The sequence below is a fragment of the Rhinoderma darwinii genome, chromosome 3 (genome assembly GCF_050947455.1).
Source record: "Rhinoderma darwinii isolate aRhiDar2 chromosome 3, aRhiDar2.hap1, whole genome shotgun sequence".
Classification (NCBI taxonomy): Eukaryota; Metazoa; Chordata; class Amphibia; order Anura; family Rhinodermatidae; genus Rhinoderma; species Rhinoderma darwinii.
The window spans coordinates 406,127,845-406,142,849 of record NC_134689.1 but is presented as its reverse complement, the minus strand read 5'-3'; the positions used below and the strand labels follow the sequence as shown (position 1 = coordinate 406,142,849).

At 43.3% G+C, this 15,005-nt stretch overlaps 1 protein-coding gene across 1 annotated transcript; it reads left to right on the top strand.

The window, feature by feature from the left end:
• Positions 1 to 1,506: 1,506 nt before the first annotated feature.
• Positions 1,507 to 11,169, top strand: LOC142748412 (2-acylglycerol O-acyltransferase 2-like). Its single transcript, XM_075855508.1, has 6 exons — positions 1,507 to 1,603; positions 3,480 to 3,658; positions 5,722 to 5,926; positions 7,167 to 7,341; positions 7,437 to 7,636; positions 9,003 to 11,169. The coding sequence occupies exons 1-6, from the start codon at positions 1,510 to 1,512 to the stop codon at positions 9,155 to 9,157; spliced, it is 1,008 nt and encodes a 335-aa protein (XP_075711623.1). The 5' UTR covers positions 1,507 to 1,509; the 3' UTR covers positions 9,158 to 11,169.
• Positions 11,170 to 15,005: the final 3,836 nt, after the last annotated feature.

Below are 15,005 nucleotides of genomic sequence, written 5' to 3'. Positions count from 1 at the left end.
CTGTGTACCCTTGTCTGTTTGTTTGTTGTGCACTTACTGAGCGTAGGGACCGTCGCCCAGTTGTACCCCGTCGCCTAGGACGGGTCGTTGCAAGTAGGCAGGGACTGAGTGGCGGGTAGATTAGGGCTCACTTGTCTGTCTCCCTACCCCACCATTACATTACCCATGTTATTACACATTTCTTAGCTCATATTATTAGTCTGAAGAAAAATCTGTTGATACATGGAAACCATCAGCAAGCAGGTCAATTGCTGTTGACAGATCTTATTATGGCTTTATTGTTAATGTAATTATGACTTGTGTGAATACTCAGAATTGTTCATCCCATTAGCACCTGAACAGATGAAAATGATACCAAGACTCCACAGCAACATTCGGTCACCCCCAAATCTCAGAGAAATGCGACACTATGGCGACTAATGCGCAATCTTAGTATTTCTCTATGAGGTAAAAAGTCCATGTTAGAATTCTTCCAATCATTGTGTGACTTTTCTTCCATGGGGAACCATTGAGACGCAGTAATGTCACAATTGACACTATTGCCGCCATTTATCCCTCCCCTAGTGCCAAATACAGAATAATTACATTATGTAATAGTGAGCCAACTGGACCCATTATCAGTAGGACAACATATTGTATGCTGCAAAATACTAAAACAAGACGCATACTAAAAAAAAAACAGATCAGTCAGAAGCAGCTATCCTGCTTGTTGACGGTTTCCATGTGTAAGAAAACTGGTGACATGTAAATGAAAGATATAGCTGCACATTTATGGATCATTTTACCGAGTCCTGCATATAATGTTCAGTGATTTTACAAATACTTGTAAAATTCTGATAATCCGACGGCCGGATTATCAGAAACGCTAGACTATTTAAATTGGCGGTTGGGCAGATTCTGTTGGCTGATCTTATGGGCCTCACGACACTATGGAGCATGGTTCTCAATGTAATTAATACTAATTAGATCCAGCAGGCGCCAAAATGATGATGCCAGCATTCCCAAATCATGATGCCAGCGCTCTCAAGTGCCACCTCGTTAGTGTCATAATGTTGGTGCCACTGCAATGCCTGACTATCAGGTTATTTTCCATGATAATCCAGAATGGCACTAGTTTTGTTTTAAACCGGATTATCGAGATTGCCGGATTAATGGATTTATATATATTTTTCTATTATTTGTGAACTTTTCTGTTACATTTCCAGTCATTCGGCGTCTGTGAAATCTCTTGCATATTTTGTGTCTGTATCTATCGCCTCGTTGGCACTGCTTTGTGCCCTTCTTTACTCTCCTACATCTTGTGCTATCTCACATTGCTCAAACCCTCATCAGCCAATGAGAGGGTGAGTACTGGAGGAGTGGACCTTGTTGCACTGGACCCTTACGTCTCAGACAGACAGGGCCCCAGGGGAGTGGTGACACGTTTATATAGTGCAGGGATGAGACTTCTCGTCCTCTCGGATGCCCCTCTCTCCTCCTTGTTGTCTCTTTGGTCCCGCTATAAGGACCATGTTGATCCAGTTTGCCCCTTTAAATGTTCCCCTGGACAGGAGGCTGCAGACGGCCGCTGTGCTGCAGTGGACATTCTCCTTCCTGGCTCTGGGTAAGTTTTGCATTACATTTCTTCTCTTAATATTTTGTCATTGAGTTAGAAACAACATTATGGAAATTTCCAGGGAGACATCGTACCCATAGCGCAGCTTCACTCTGTCTGGCATTAAACTGAGGCTTCCTCTGCAAAGGTGGTGAAATATTCCATATAGCTCAGTTTGCTTCACTTATCTGGGGTTATGTCATGTATTCTACTCTAGTCACATCCAAAGCTGCATTTCAAATTCTCCAGTTGAACCTTTGTTTGCATAGTGTATGCTCTGCTGTGCCACATTATCAGAAAGGTGGTGTTCACAGATTACTAGGCAGTGTATTGTAGCTTATTGTAGACATAAACTACTACTACTGTTGCTTTACAATAGAAATAGTTTTGCTTGCAGTACCACTCCAGACCACACGGAGTGCTGATAAGGGAATATGACCATAAGCCGCACAGAGCACACTTGTTTAGCCAGTACAATATTATAAACTTTGGACCGCAGTCTGAAATGTGGAGGGTTGTTACTTACTAGTTCTACACCCACACCCCATAGTAGTTCTGAACTTATTCGGATGATCTAATCTATCTATCTATCTATCTATCTATCTATCTATCTATCTATCTATCTCATATCTATCTATCTCTCTATCTCATATCTATCTATCTATCTATCTATCTATCTATCTATCTATCTATCTATCTATCTATCTATCTATCTATCTCATATCTATCTATCTCATATCTATCTATCTCATATCTATCTATCTCATATCTATCTATCTATCTATCTATCTATCTATCTATCTATCTATCTATCTATCTATCTATCTATCTATCTATCTATCTATCTATCTATCTATCTCATATCTATCTATCTATCTATCTCTCTATCTCATATCTATCTATCTATCTATCTATCTATCTATCTATCTATCTATCTATCTATCTATCTATCTCATATCTATCTATCTCATATCTATCTATCTATCTATCTATCTATCTATCTATCTATCTCATATCTATCTATCTCATATCTATCTATCTCATATCTATCTATCTCATATCTATCTATCTCATATCTATCTATCTATCTATCTATCTATCTATCTATCTATCTATCTATCTATCTATCTATCTATCTATCTATCTCATATCTATCTATCTATCTATCTATCTATCCATCAAAATTTACAATAAAGGGGTTATCCGAGGTATTCAAATTGATAGCCTATTTTTAGGAAAGGCCTTCAATATTAGATCGATAGGGGTCCAACTGTTGGCATCCCCGCCGATCAGCTGTTTTAAGGTGCCGTGGCGCTCACACTAGTGCCGCAGTCTCTTCATTGTTTACATGGTTCTTCGCTCCATTCGTAATTGCACGCGCCATTACATTCACTTGAATGGGACAGTGGAATAATACCTTGCACGACTGCTACAAATGTAATGGCACGTGCGAGTAAATACGAGGGGGGAACCATGTAAATAATGAAGAGGCTGCGGCGCACGTATGAGCACCACGGCCCCTTCAAACAGCTGATCTGTGGGGGTGCCAACAGTCAACCCCCACCAATCTGATATTGATGGCCTAACCTGAGGATAGGCCATCAATTTTAAAAACCCGGATACTCCTTCTAGCTTTACTTGCAGTACCACTCCTGACCACACAGAGTGCTGATCAGGTAATATGACCATGAGATATTATAAACTATGCTTGGGCCGCAGTCTGAAATGTGTTGGGGGTTGTTACTCATTAGCTTTACACTCACACCTCCCTGCAGTTCTGCTCTTATATGGGTTTCCCTTAAATCTGTAATTTGTATATTGTGTGCAGTGACATATAGCAGGCCAGGGAGCTTCAGCTTATGCTTTTTTTTTCCTGATCTTTCAGCACAGTGCTCCCTGGTTCTCTATATCCTCCTGTTTTGCTCTCAGTACTGGGCCCTAGCTCTCCTCTACTCTGTATGGCTGTACGTAGACTGGGATACCCCATCCACAGGTGGCCGAAGGTCGGAGTGGGTCCGAAGCTGGACTGTATGGAAGTACTTTGCTAATTACTTCCCTATCAAAGTGAGTAGAATCACCCTCGATACATGTTTCTATCTATCTATCTATCTATCTATCTATCTATCTATCTATCTATCTATCTATCTATCTATCACCATTTGATCCATTCTAATTTCTACTATTTACCTGTTTTATCCATTTTATCTTTAGAGTTTACATACTGAGTCAAACTGAATCAATCTTAGGCTGGGTTCACACGTGGCGGAATTTCACTTGAATTCCGCTGCGGACACTCCGCAGTGTTAATCCGCAGCGGAGCCGTTTCTCCATTGACTTCCACTTCTATTTAGAAGTGTTCGTTTAGACGATGCGTAAAATTCCGCTGCGGAGCATAGGCTGTGGAGCGGAATTTGGTGTCCGCAGCATGCTCTGTCTGTTGCGGACCAGTGGTGGACTGGTTGCGGACTCATGGCGGAATTTCTCCATTGACTTCAATGGAGATTCTAAATTCCGCAATGAAGTCCGCAGCTGTCATGCACATGTTATGTGTGCTGCGGATGCGTCTTGCTTTTTTGCCATGACATTTCTTCATTCTGGCTGGACCTATTTATTTCTAGGTCTACAGCCAGACTGAGGAAGTCAATGGGGCTCCCGTAATTACGGGAGCGTTGCTAGGAGACGTCAGTAAATAGTCACTGTCCAGGGTGCTGAAAGAGTTAAGCGATCGGCAGTAACTGTTTCTGCCCCCTGGACAGTGACTACCGATCCCAATATACAGCAACCTGTAAAAAAAATAGAAGTTCATACTTACCGAGAACTCCCTGCTTCTGTCTCCAGTCCGGCTTCCCAGGATGACGTTTCAGTCTAAGTGACGGCTGCAGCCAATCACCGGCTGCAGCGGTCACATGGACTGCCGCGTCATCCAGGGAGGTCGGGCTGGATGCCGAAAGAGGGACGCGTCACCAAGACAACGGCCGGTAAGTATGAAATTCGTTTATTTTCACTAGGGAAAGTGCTGTCCCTTCTCTCTATCCTGCACTGATAGATAGAAGGGAAGCACTTTTTCCGCAGTCCGCAGCAGCTAGTCCGCATCAATTTACTGCATTTTGGGCAGATCCGCAGCGTAATCCGCAATGCGGATTATGTGCGGCATTGATGCGGACACTTGCGGAGAAAATCCGCCACGTGGGGGCATGCCCTTATACCGAGTTACAGCTTGTATTATACTCCAGAGCTGCATTCACAATTCTACAGGGTTCAGAACTGAAATCTCCCAGCATCCCTGCTTGTTCTGGTGATTTGCAGTCTGGGAAGTGTCATCTTTACACCAGGCACTGTTCAGTCATCTGATGTAGGAAACACTAAAGCTAGTCATATACTTTAGAAGTGGTAATGTGGGTTTATCATTTCGGCTGGGTTCACACCAGCGTTTTCCATTCAGTTGTTCTGCTCCGTCAAAGGAGCAGAACAAGGGAAAAAACTGAAGAACGTTGCACCAAAGACACCACCGACAGCCGACCATTATCCATGGTTTTACCGGAAACAATAGCGCAACCTTCTGCACTATTGTTTCAAGTAATTTCAGCCAGATCTCTGACAGGCGCCTCCAATGCAGATGTGAACAAAGCCTTACCCTGATAGGGCACAAACATCTATCATCTACAAAAATTAATACTAATAATATAAAGGTTTTCTACCTAACTGGTTCAGTTAGGCAGCGGAGTGGTTTGTCTGTGGGCTGTAATGATAGTGTTCCTGGGTAATGTTACGGTTGAGGTCGCTTACTCTTAACTAGCCAAATCGGCAAGTGATCAGACTAGATGAGAAACGTACATAACATAGGAGAGATCTTGTATGCAGGTTGGGTGACCTAGTGACCAAAGAAAGCTCTCCATAGCAGTACTGTTACCACTTCCTGTCCCCAGTTTCAATAGGAAGAGCAGCTCTGCAGCACAAACTGCTGTTCTGACAAGTAAGATACTGTGCAGATTAAGAGATCAGGAACATTCATGAGCACAAGTTAGAGTATTTAGGCATAATAATAGCATAATTTTGATAATAATGACATTTTAGTAATAATTTTTCCTCATCATTCTAAGAAATCCCCTTTGTGGTCTGTTTTACAGTTGGTACGGACAACCCCTCTTGACCCTCGTTACAATTATATTTTTGGATTCCATCCTCACGGGGTTCTTGTAGTTGGAGCATTTGGAAATTTTTGCACTGAAGGAACAGGATTTTCTAGGCTCTTCCCAGGTCTCACTCCACATCTCCTCATGCTACCAGCCTGGTTCCGGGTGCCGTTCTTTCGAGAATATATCATGAGTGGGTGTAAGTAGAATACCAAACTCTTCCTCTTGACTCTCATCAACCACTCCTCTTCAATAAGGCCGTATATGGGTCTGTGACGCAATCATCTTTCTAACTCTCTACCCATCCCGGTTCATCTCTATCTGCTCCCATACCTTTACTCTCTAAAATCATTGTTCAGCTCTATGTCCTCCTGTATCTTTCACTCTCTACCAATCTCTGTTCATCTCTATATGCTGCTGTTATTTTGTATCTACCCTTCCCTGTTCATCTCTATGTCCTCCTGTACCTTTCACTATCCACCCATCCCTGTTCATATCTATGTCCTACCGTACCTTTCACTCTCTACAATCCTTGTTCATCTCTATATCCTCCAAAACCATCCACTCTTTACCCATCCCTCATCTCTATATCCTCCCAAACCTTTCACTCTCGACCCATCTCTGTTCATCTCTATTTCCTCCCACACCTTTCACTCTCTAATCATTCATGTTCATCTCTACGTTCTCCTGTAGCTTTCACTGTCCACCCATCCCTGTTCATCTCTATATCCTCCCAAACCTTTAACTCTCTACCCATCCCTGTTCATCTCTATGTTCTCCTGTAGCTTTCACTGTCCACCCATCCCTGTTCATCTCTCTACCCATCCCTGTTCATCTCTATATCGGCCCAAACCATTCACTCTTTACAATCCCTTTTCATCTCTATGTTCTCCCGTACCTTTCACTCTTTACCCATCCCTGTTCATCTCTATGTCCTCCTGTACCTTTCACTCTCCACCTCTCCCTGTTCATCTCTACGTTCTCCTGTACCTTTCACTATCCACCCATCCCTGTTCATATCTATGTCCTACCGTACCTTTCACTCTCTACAATCCTTGTTCATCTCTATATCCTCCAAAACCATCCACTCTTTACCCATCCCTCATCTCTATATCCTCCCAAACCTTTCACTCTCGACCCATCTCTGTTCATCTCTATTTCCTCCCACACCTTTCACTCTCTATCCATCCCTGTTCAGGTCTACGTTCTCCCGTACCTTTCACGGTCTACCTATCCTTGTTCATATTTATGTCTTACGGTACCTTTCACTCTTTACCCATCCCTGTTTATCTCTATGTCCTCCCATACCATTCACTTTCTACAATCTCTGATCATCTCTCAGTCCTCCCGTACCTTTCACTCTCTACCCATCCCTGTTAATCTTTATGTCTTTCCGTACCATTTTACGAGCTTCACATGGTTGACGTCCTCAATTTCAGGCCTTGTATCCTCCGATAAAGGAAGTGCTTGTCACCTACTCTCTAAGAATAGTGCTGGGCAGGCTCTGGTCATAGCAGTTGGAGGTCCTCCTGAAGCTCTAGATGCAAAACCTGGAGAATTGACCCTTCAAATACTGAAGAGAACTGGGTTTATAAAACTAGCCTTGACTCATGGGTAAGAACATTGGAAAGTGTGAACCTGCGAGGTATAATCGAGTGGAATCCTTTATCTTTGTTTAGAGTGCTCATGTTCCTCACTCATCATTACAGAGCTCACTTGGTCCCGGTATTATCATTTGGAGAGAACAACCTCTATTATCAGGTCAACAATCCACCTGGATCTCTGCTTCGAACCACCCAGGAGAAGCTGCAAAGGATTATGGGACTAGCAGTACCCCTGTTTCATGGCCGAGGAGTGTTCCAGTACACCTTGGGGCTACTTCCACATAGAAGACCAGTTTATACAGTGGGTGAGTAATCTTTCATCACAGTGGATACTACTACCATCAACTTTTCACCTATTTAGTCCTTGTGATGTGGATATTTCATTGTTCTTGGACCTTCTGCGGTCAGTGTGTTGTTCCTGAAAACCAAGTTATCAATTCAATCTTGTTTTGCAATCTAGATAACATTGTTCTAGAACCTCAAGTAACCAAATGACACTGTTCTAGGACCATATGTTATGTTCTCTTGAAACCCGAGCCAGCATGTTATTATTTGGGGTCCACTTAGTGTTTTTGTGCTATTGCTTTGGAATTCCAATCATCAAGATCATATTGTTCTTGAACGCTCACTCTTCTAGAACAATAACACATTGACATTTGGGAAAACTAGAATTCCAAACATCAAGCTGACATTGTCCAGGAATTTTCCAGATTTCCTCAAATATCAGTGTCAATATGTTCTGGAATCCTAGATGTCAGTGGGAAAAAATCCTGGGACCTAATTTGCCAGTATGCTATTGTAGTGTCAACCCAAGAAACAATGTGGCACTGCTTTGGTGCCCTAAAAGTCATTCTTCTGAGAATTCCCGCTCATCCAAGGGACGATGTTTTAGCAACCCTTTTGTTTTAGAACCCAAGGCATTGCTCTTCGAGTAGTCTGGTTCCTTAGTGTATTATCCAAAAGCTGATAATTAGTGGTTCTATAGAATGAACCACAAGTTGAATATTCTGTTCCAGCATGAGTGTGTGAGAAGTTTGGTGTGGAGGAACTCGAGTGGCTACACAGAGCCCTGACCTCAACCCCAGCCAACGTTTGGGATGAATTGGAATGCCAATTCAACCTACACTAGATGCCCAGAAGAATGTGGACACCTGTCCATCACACCTATATGAGCTTGTTTAACTTCACATTCCAAAACCATGGGTGTTAATATGGAGTAATTCCCCCTTTTTCAGCAATAGCAGCCTCCAATCTTCTAGGAAGACATTCCACAAGATTGTAGATGTGATTGTGCTCGCAATTGGCATTCCAATTCATCCCAAACATTGGCTGTGGTTGAGGTCAGGGCTCTGTGTAGCCACTCGAGTTCCTCCACACCAAACTTCTCACACACTCATGCTGGAACAGAAAAGGGCTGAACCCCAAACTGTTGCCGCAAAGTTGGAAGCTACAATTGTGTAAAATGTCTTTGCATGCTGCAGCATTAACCCTTCACTGGAAATTAGGGGTCAATCCCTGAAAACATCTACAGTAGTCATGCATTCCGGTAGGTAGCGTTCTCATGGTATTCGCCAAACCCAGACTCCTCCATTCCACTATAGCAACAACTTCTCTGCTCTTCCAAAATTGTAGCTCTGCTCCTTATCTTCTCATTTCTACTCTCTCTTTTAGTGGGTTCTCCTATTCCGGTTGTAAAAAATCCCTCTCCTTCTCCTGAAGACATCTCGTCTCTCCATGCTGTTTATGTAGAGAAGCTGAAAGATCTATTTGAGACCCACAAGACAAAGTATGGAATTGAAAAGGAATGTCAACTTGTGCTCTGCTGAGGAGGCTATGAAGATTATGAGATGATGTATGTGTAATATTTAGGGAGTTTACAGAGGTGAGATCCTTGGAGGACTTGTTCCTGTCTACCAACATTTCTCTTCTTAAAGTGACTTTGGAAAGTGCAATGTGGTCCATCTCTAGGTAATCGTCAAATATGCTTGGTATCATGGTAGTTTCAGATGATGTTAATACCTTTCTGTGGACTATAGATGAGCAACATATAGATTGATGCTATTATTGTTATGGAATCTCAAAGACACTCAAGAACTCTCGTCTTGGGCAAATACGTAATTACAACACCCGAGAGATGGTAAAGCTTAGTGGTGGCCAGATGTCTACCATACCCAGGAGTGGACTGTGTGTGATCTCCTAACCATGAGCCCCTAACCATGATACCATGACCATTGGGCCACTATAGTCATGAAACACTTGATTTTGGTTAATTAAATACATGTTAGGAGCACCTGATAGAGGTGGTCTAGTTAATAAAACTCATTCTTATATACCATATTATGGAATTCAAGTTAATAGAGAGGGCGTCTGTTGATATGAATGGGCACCGTGTAATGCTTAATTTCTCCTGTGGTGGTGCTGCAGGGAAAGAGAACACTTAAAGGTAGTCTTACACAACCAGCTCGTTGATCGGCGCTCGTTTGCTCCTTCCACAAGGAGCTAGTACGTGGACGAGAACTCGTTACTCCGATCGCTCGTCCCCATACATTTCTATCGTGTCGGCAGCACGTCAGGGAGATGTGCTGCTGACAGCGATAAAAGTTTATGCATTTAAAACGATGCAATCAGCCGATGAACGAGCGTTTGCCCGATAATTGGCCAGTGTAAAAGGGTCCTTACTGACAGGTTTACTCACAGATTACAGCTGATTACTCGGGGGTCCCAGCAGGAGGACACTTTGTGATCAGATTATTTTTAAAGTACCCGTCAAACAAGTAGGGTTTGTCCAAAGTGGAAAACCTCTCAGTGCTGTAACTGACCAAGGGATTGTGAGACCCCTCTGGTTATGGGTCCTTGGGCACTGCACTAATGCCCAAATGGTCAGCCTATCACTGCTGGTACAATAGTATTTACCAAAGAACCCAGGAGCGTAGCTATAAGTGCTGCAGAGGTAGCAGTCACACTCAAGCCTTGGTGTCTGAGGGGGCCCAAAGGCCCCTTTGCCCCAAAAAGAAGAAAGCAGTGTTATAAAAAGCACATGGCAGGTGGGGGGCTGTTACAGATTTTACACTAGGGCCCAGAAGCTTCAAGTTATGCATCTGAACTTGCTGATTTTCCTCAAAAACAAACTGGGCCTCTCTGCGAGTATTCCCTCAAAAAAGTTCAAAAACATCACCAAAAATTTAACCCATTGAATTGTTTTCTGTAAAGATGCTAAAAATTATGTGCAAATATTTCCTGGAAAAACTGGGCGACAACAAATTTGGTTGCCATTTACAGTTTCAGCATATGTTGCCATCCATCTTTTTCCATACAAGTGACACATCTACCTGTCCATATAACTGCATGACCACGGTTTGTTGGCCTCTACCAAGAACACCTTATAACCAGAGAAAAGCAAATTAATCTGTGAGATTCGCACAATTAAGTTACTTTTACATCGGCCAATTTTGGCCGGTGCAACGAACGCCGATCAACGAGACAGCTTGTTGATCGGCGCTCGTTTGCTCCTTTCACAAGGAGCTATGTATGGAGATGAGCGATCGTTACTCCGATCACTCGTCCCCATGCATTTGTATCATGTCGGCCGCGCGTCTCCCTGTTTACGCACCAAGATATGCTGCCGACAACGATAATATTTGACACATTTAAAGCGATACAATCAGCCAATGAATGAGTATTTGCTCGATCATCTGCTGATCGCTGCCATGTTCACACAGGACAATTATGTATTATTATGTTCTATGATCGCTCGTTTGCCCAAAAATTGGCAAGTGTAAAAGAGCCTTTAGGTTGAGGCCATTGTGTGATATTACTGGTGGATATGCAGATGGAGCAGATAGGTTCACTCATTTCTAATTATTTTTGAATGTTTTTTAAAAAAAAACTGCTTTGTAAATAAAAAAAATTACAAAAATTCTGATGTTTTTTTTTAAGGGTACGGATGTAAAGTATCATCTGGAGGCGATATTCACATGTGTTTTTTTTTTCCCAGTTATTTTTAGTTTCCACAATTTACATCTGCCATATGATTAGTCAGAGTTTTCGGGCAAAATGTACTCAATATAATCTGCTTTGTGTCATGTAATCTGGTGTCGGAGGTAAGAACCGATCAATAAGAAGGACATACAAATACAAAGTGCATGAGGTGAGATAGGAAAGGACTCAATCTACACAAACAATATATGTGTCACCCGAAGCCGGGGCTAGACGAAGAGTCATTTACATTGTGACTGTGACATGTTTTCCTCCTGGGCTAAAAAAAATTTGCATACATTTTTGAAACTTTTTGAGTCAAAATGTCACTACCTATAAAAAACAGAAGAACAAAAAATAGACACAAAATAAAAGAAAGAGAAAATTAGCATAATCAGAATTCCATGCACATTGTAGAATATGACAAGGCAAGACTAGTAACCCCCGGGCTCCGCCGTATTTGCGGGGACTTCTCAAACGAAATCCATTTGGGGATAAAATGGATTATGTGGCTTGTAACAAAAATACAATGTTTGTCACACTTTTTGCGCCTGCATTTTATAAGTATTGAGATAAAGGAGCGTGGCTAAGAATAGACATAAAATGTGAAAAAGTTGTAAAGCTGCCCCCACACTGTATAATGCCCCCTACAGCTGCCCCACACAGTATAATGTCCCCATATCTGCCCCACACAGGATAATGCCCCCTAATCTGCCCCCACACAGTATAATGCCCCCATATCTGCCCCACACAGGATAATGCCCCCTAATCTGCCCCCACACCGTATAATGCCCCCATATCTGCCCCACACAGGATAATGCCCCCTAATCTGCCCCCACACAGTATAATGCCCCCATATCTGCTTCCACACAGTATAATGCCCCCATATCTGCCCCCACACAGTATAATGCCTCCATATCTACCCCCACACAGTATAATGCCCATATATCTGCCCTCCACACAGTATAATGCCCCCATATCTGCCCCCACACAGCATAATGCCCCCATATCTGCTTCCACACAGTATTATGCCCCTATAGCAGCCCCCACACAGTATAATGCCCATATATCTGCCCTCCACACAGTATAATGCCCCCATATCTGCCCCCACACAGTATAATGCCCATATATCTGCCCTCCACACAGTATAATGCCCCCATATCTGCCCCCACACAGCATAATGCCCCCATATCTGCTTCCACACAGTATTATGCCCCTATAGCAGCCCCCACACAGTATAATGCTCCCATATCTGCTTCCACGCAGTATAATGCCCCCATATCTGCCCCCACACAGTATAATGCCCCCATATCGGCTTCCACACAGGATAATGCCCCTATAGCTGTCCTCACACAGGATAATGCCCCCTAATCTGCCCTCACACAGTATAATACCCCCATATCTGCTTCCACACAGGATAATGCCCCCATATCTGCCCCCACACAGTATAATGCGCCCATATCTGCTTCCACACAGGATAATGCCCCTATAGCTGTCCCCACACAGTATAATGCCCCCATATTTGCTTCCACACAGTATTATGCCCCTATAGCTGCCCCCACAGGGTAATGCCCCTATAGCTGCCCCCACACAGTATAATGCCCTTATAGTGCCTCCCCCTTAAGATGCCCCCACAAATAATAATGCCCACATAGTTGCCCCCACACAGTATAATGCCCCCACAGCTGTGCCCATTCAGTATATTGCCCCATAGCGTCCCCCATATCAAGTATAATGCCCCCTAACAAAAATAATAATACAATATTTACTCACCTATCCCTGTTCCCACGACGAGTGGACTTCAATGGGCCCCACGGTCTCTGAACAACAGACAAAAGTAGGACATGCAGTACATTTGACGGACGGAACAGTCAAAACAACGAAAGTGTGAATGGCCCCATGGAAATGAATGTGTCAGGAAGCTACCAGTTAGGGGGTCTGGTGTGAGGTCTGTGTTTATTTAGGTGGTCTTGTCTGGGGTCTGTATTAGTTTAGGGGTCTGGTCTGGGGTCTGTATTAGTTTAGGGGTCTGGTCTGGGGTCTGTATTAGTTTAGGGGTCTGGTCTGGGGTCTGTATTAGTTTAGGGTGTCTGTATTAAGGGGGTCTGCTCTGGAGTCTTTTCTCTATATTTAGTGGGTCTGTATTTATTTAGGGGGTCTGGTGTCGGGTCTGTATTTATTTAGGGGGGCTGTATATATTTAGTGGGTCTGGTCTGGGGTCTGTATTTATTTAGGTAGTCTGTATTAGTTTAGGGGTTCAGGGGTCTGTGTTTGTTTCGGGGGTCTGTACTTGTTTAGGGGGTATTTATTTTGAGGTGTGCTGTAGTTTGGGGGCACGTCATATATAAATAGGCAGACATAAGGGGAAAGGGCCCTTCTCAAAATTTGGGACGTATGATGCAGCAGAGCTGAATTTGTCATTTAAAGAGGCTCTGTCACCAGATTTTGCAACCCCTATCTCCTATTGCAACAGATCGGCGCTGCAATGTAGATTACAGTAACGTTTTTATTTTATTTTTAAAACGAGCATTTTTGGCCAAGTTATGACCATTTTTATATTATGCAAATGAGGCTTTCTAAAGTCCAAGTGGGCGTGTATTATGTGCGTACATCGGGGCGTGTTTACTACTTTTACTAGCTGGGCGTTGTGAATAGAAGTGTATGATGCTGACGAATCAGCATCATCCACTTCTCTTCGTCACCACCCAGCTTCTGGCAGTGCACAGACACACAGCGTGTTCTCCAGAGATCACGCTGTGACGTCACTTCCTGCCCCAGGTCCTGCATCGTGTCGGCCACATCGGCACCAGAGGCTACAGTTGATTCTGCAGCAGCATCAGCGTTTGCAGGTAAGTAGCTACATCGACTTACCTGCAAACGCCAATGCTGCTGCAGAATCAACTGTAGCCTCTGGTGCCGATGTGTCCCCGCTCGTCCGACACGATGCAGGACCTGGGGCAGGAAGTGACGTCACAGCGTGATCTCTCGAGGACACGCTGTGTGTCTGTGAACTGCCAGAAGCTGGGTGGTAACGAAGAGAAGTGGATGATGCTGATTCGTCACAACGCCCAGCTAGTAAAAGAAGTAAAAACGCCCAGATGTACATACACAATACACAACTTTAAACACGCCCCGATGTACGCACATAATACACGCCCAGTTGGACTTTTACTTTAAACACGCCCACTTGGACTTTAGAAAGCCTCATTTGCATAAATATAAAAATGGTTATAACTTGGCCAAAAATGCTCGTTTTTTAAAAATAAAAACGTTACTGTAATCTACATTGCAGCGCCGATCTGCTGCAATACGAGATAGGGGTTGCAAAATCTGGTGACAAAACCTCTTTAAGAAGTAGAGGCTGCTCAGTGATCACCTCGGGCTCGTAGAATGGAGGAGGTTTACCGCACACCACAGTTTATAGTTGTGAATACACATTATGCTACATCTTTATCACTGACTTTAATGTTTTATTGTGTATTTAAGCCTTTGGATAATCTCTTGGTGCAATACTCCAGTGTTCACCCTCGGACAGACGTTCAAGGGTTAAATGAGCCATGTTTAAGGGCAGAGTTTAAAGGTGCAGGCATTAAAACCATAGAAAGGAAAACCAGAGAGGGGAGAGCTGGGAAGGAACAAAAATCTAAATTGTGCAAAGCTCCAGCCAGAGAGATAAAGATATCATCAATATATTACAGT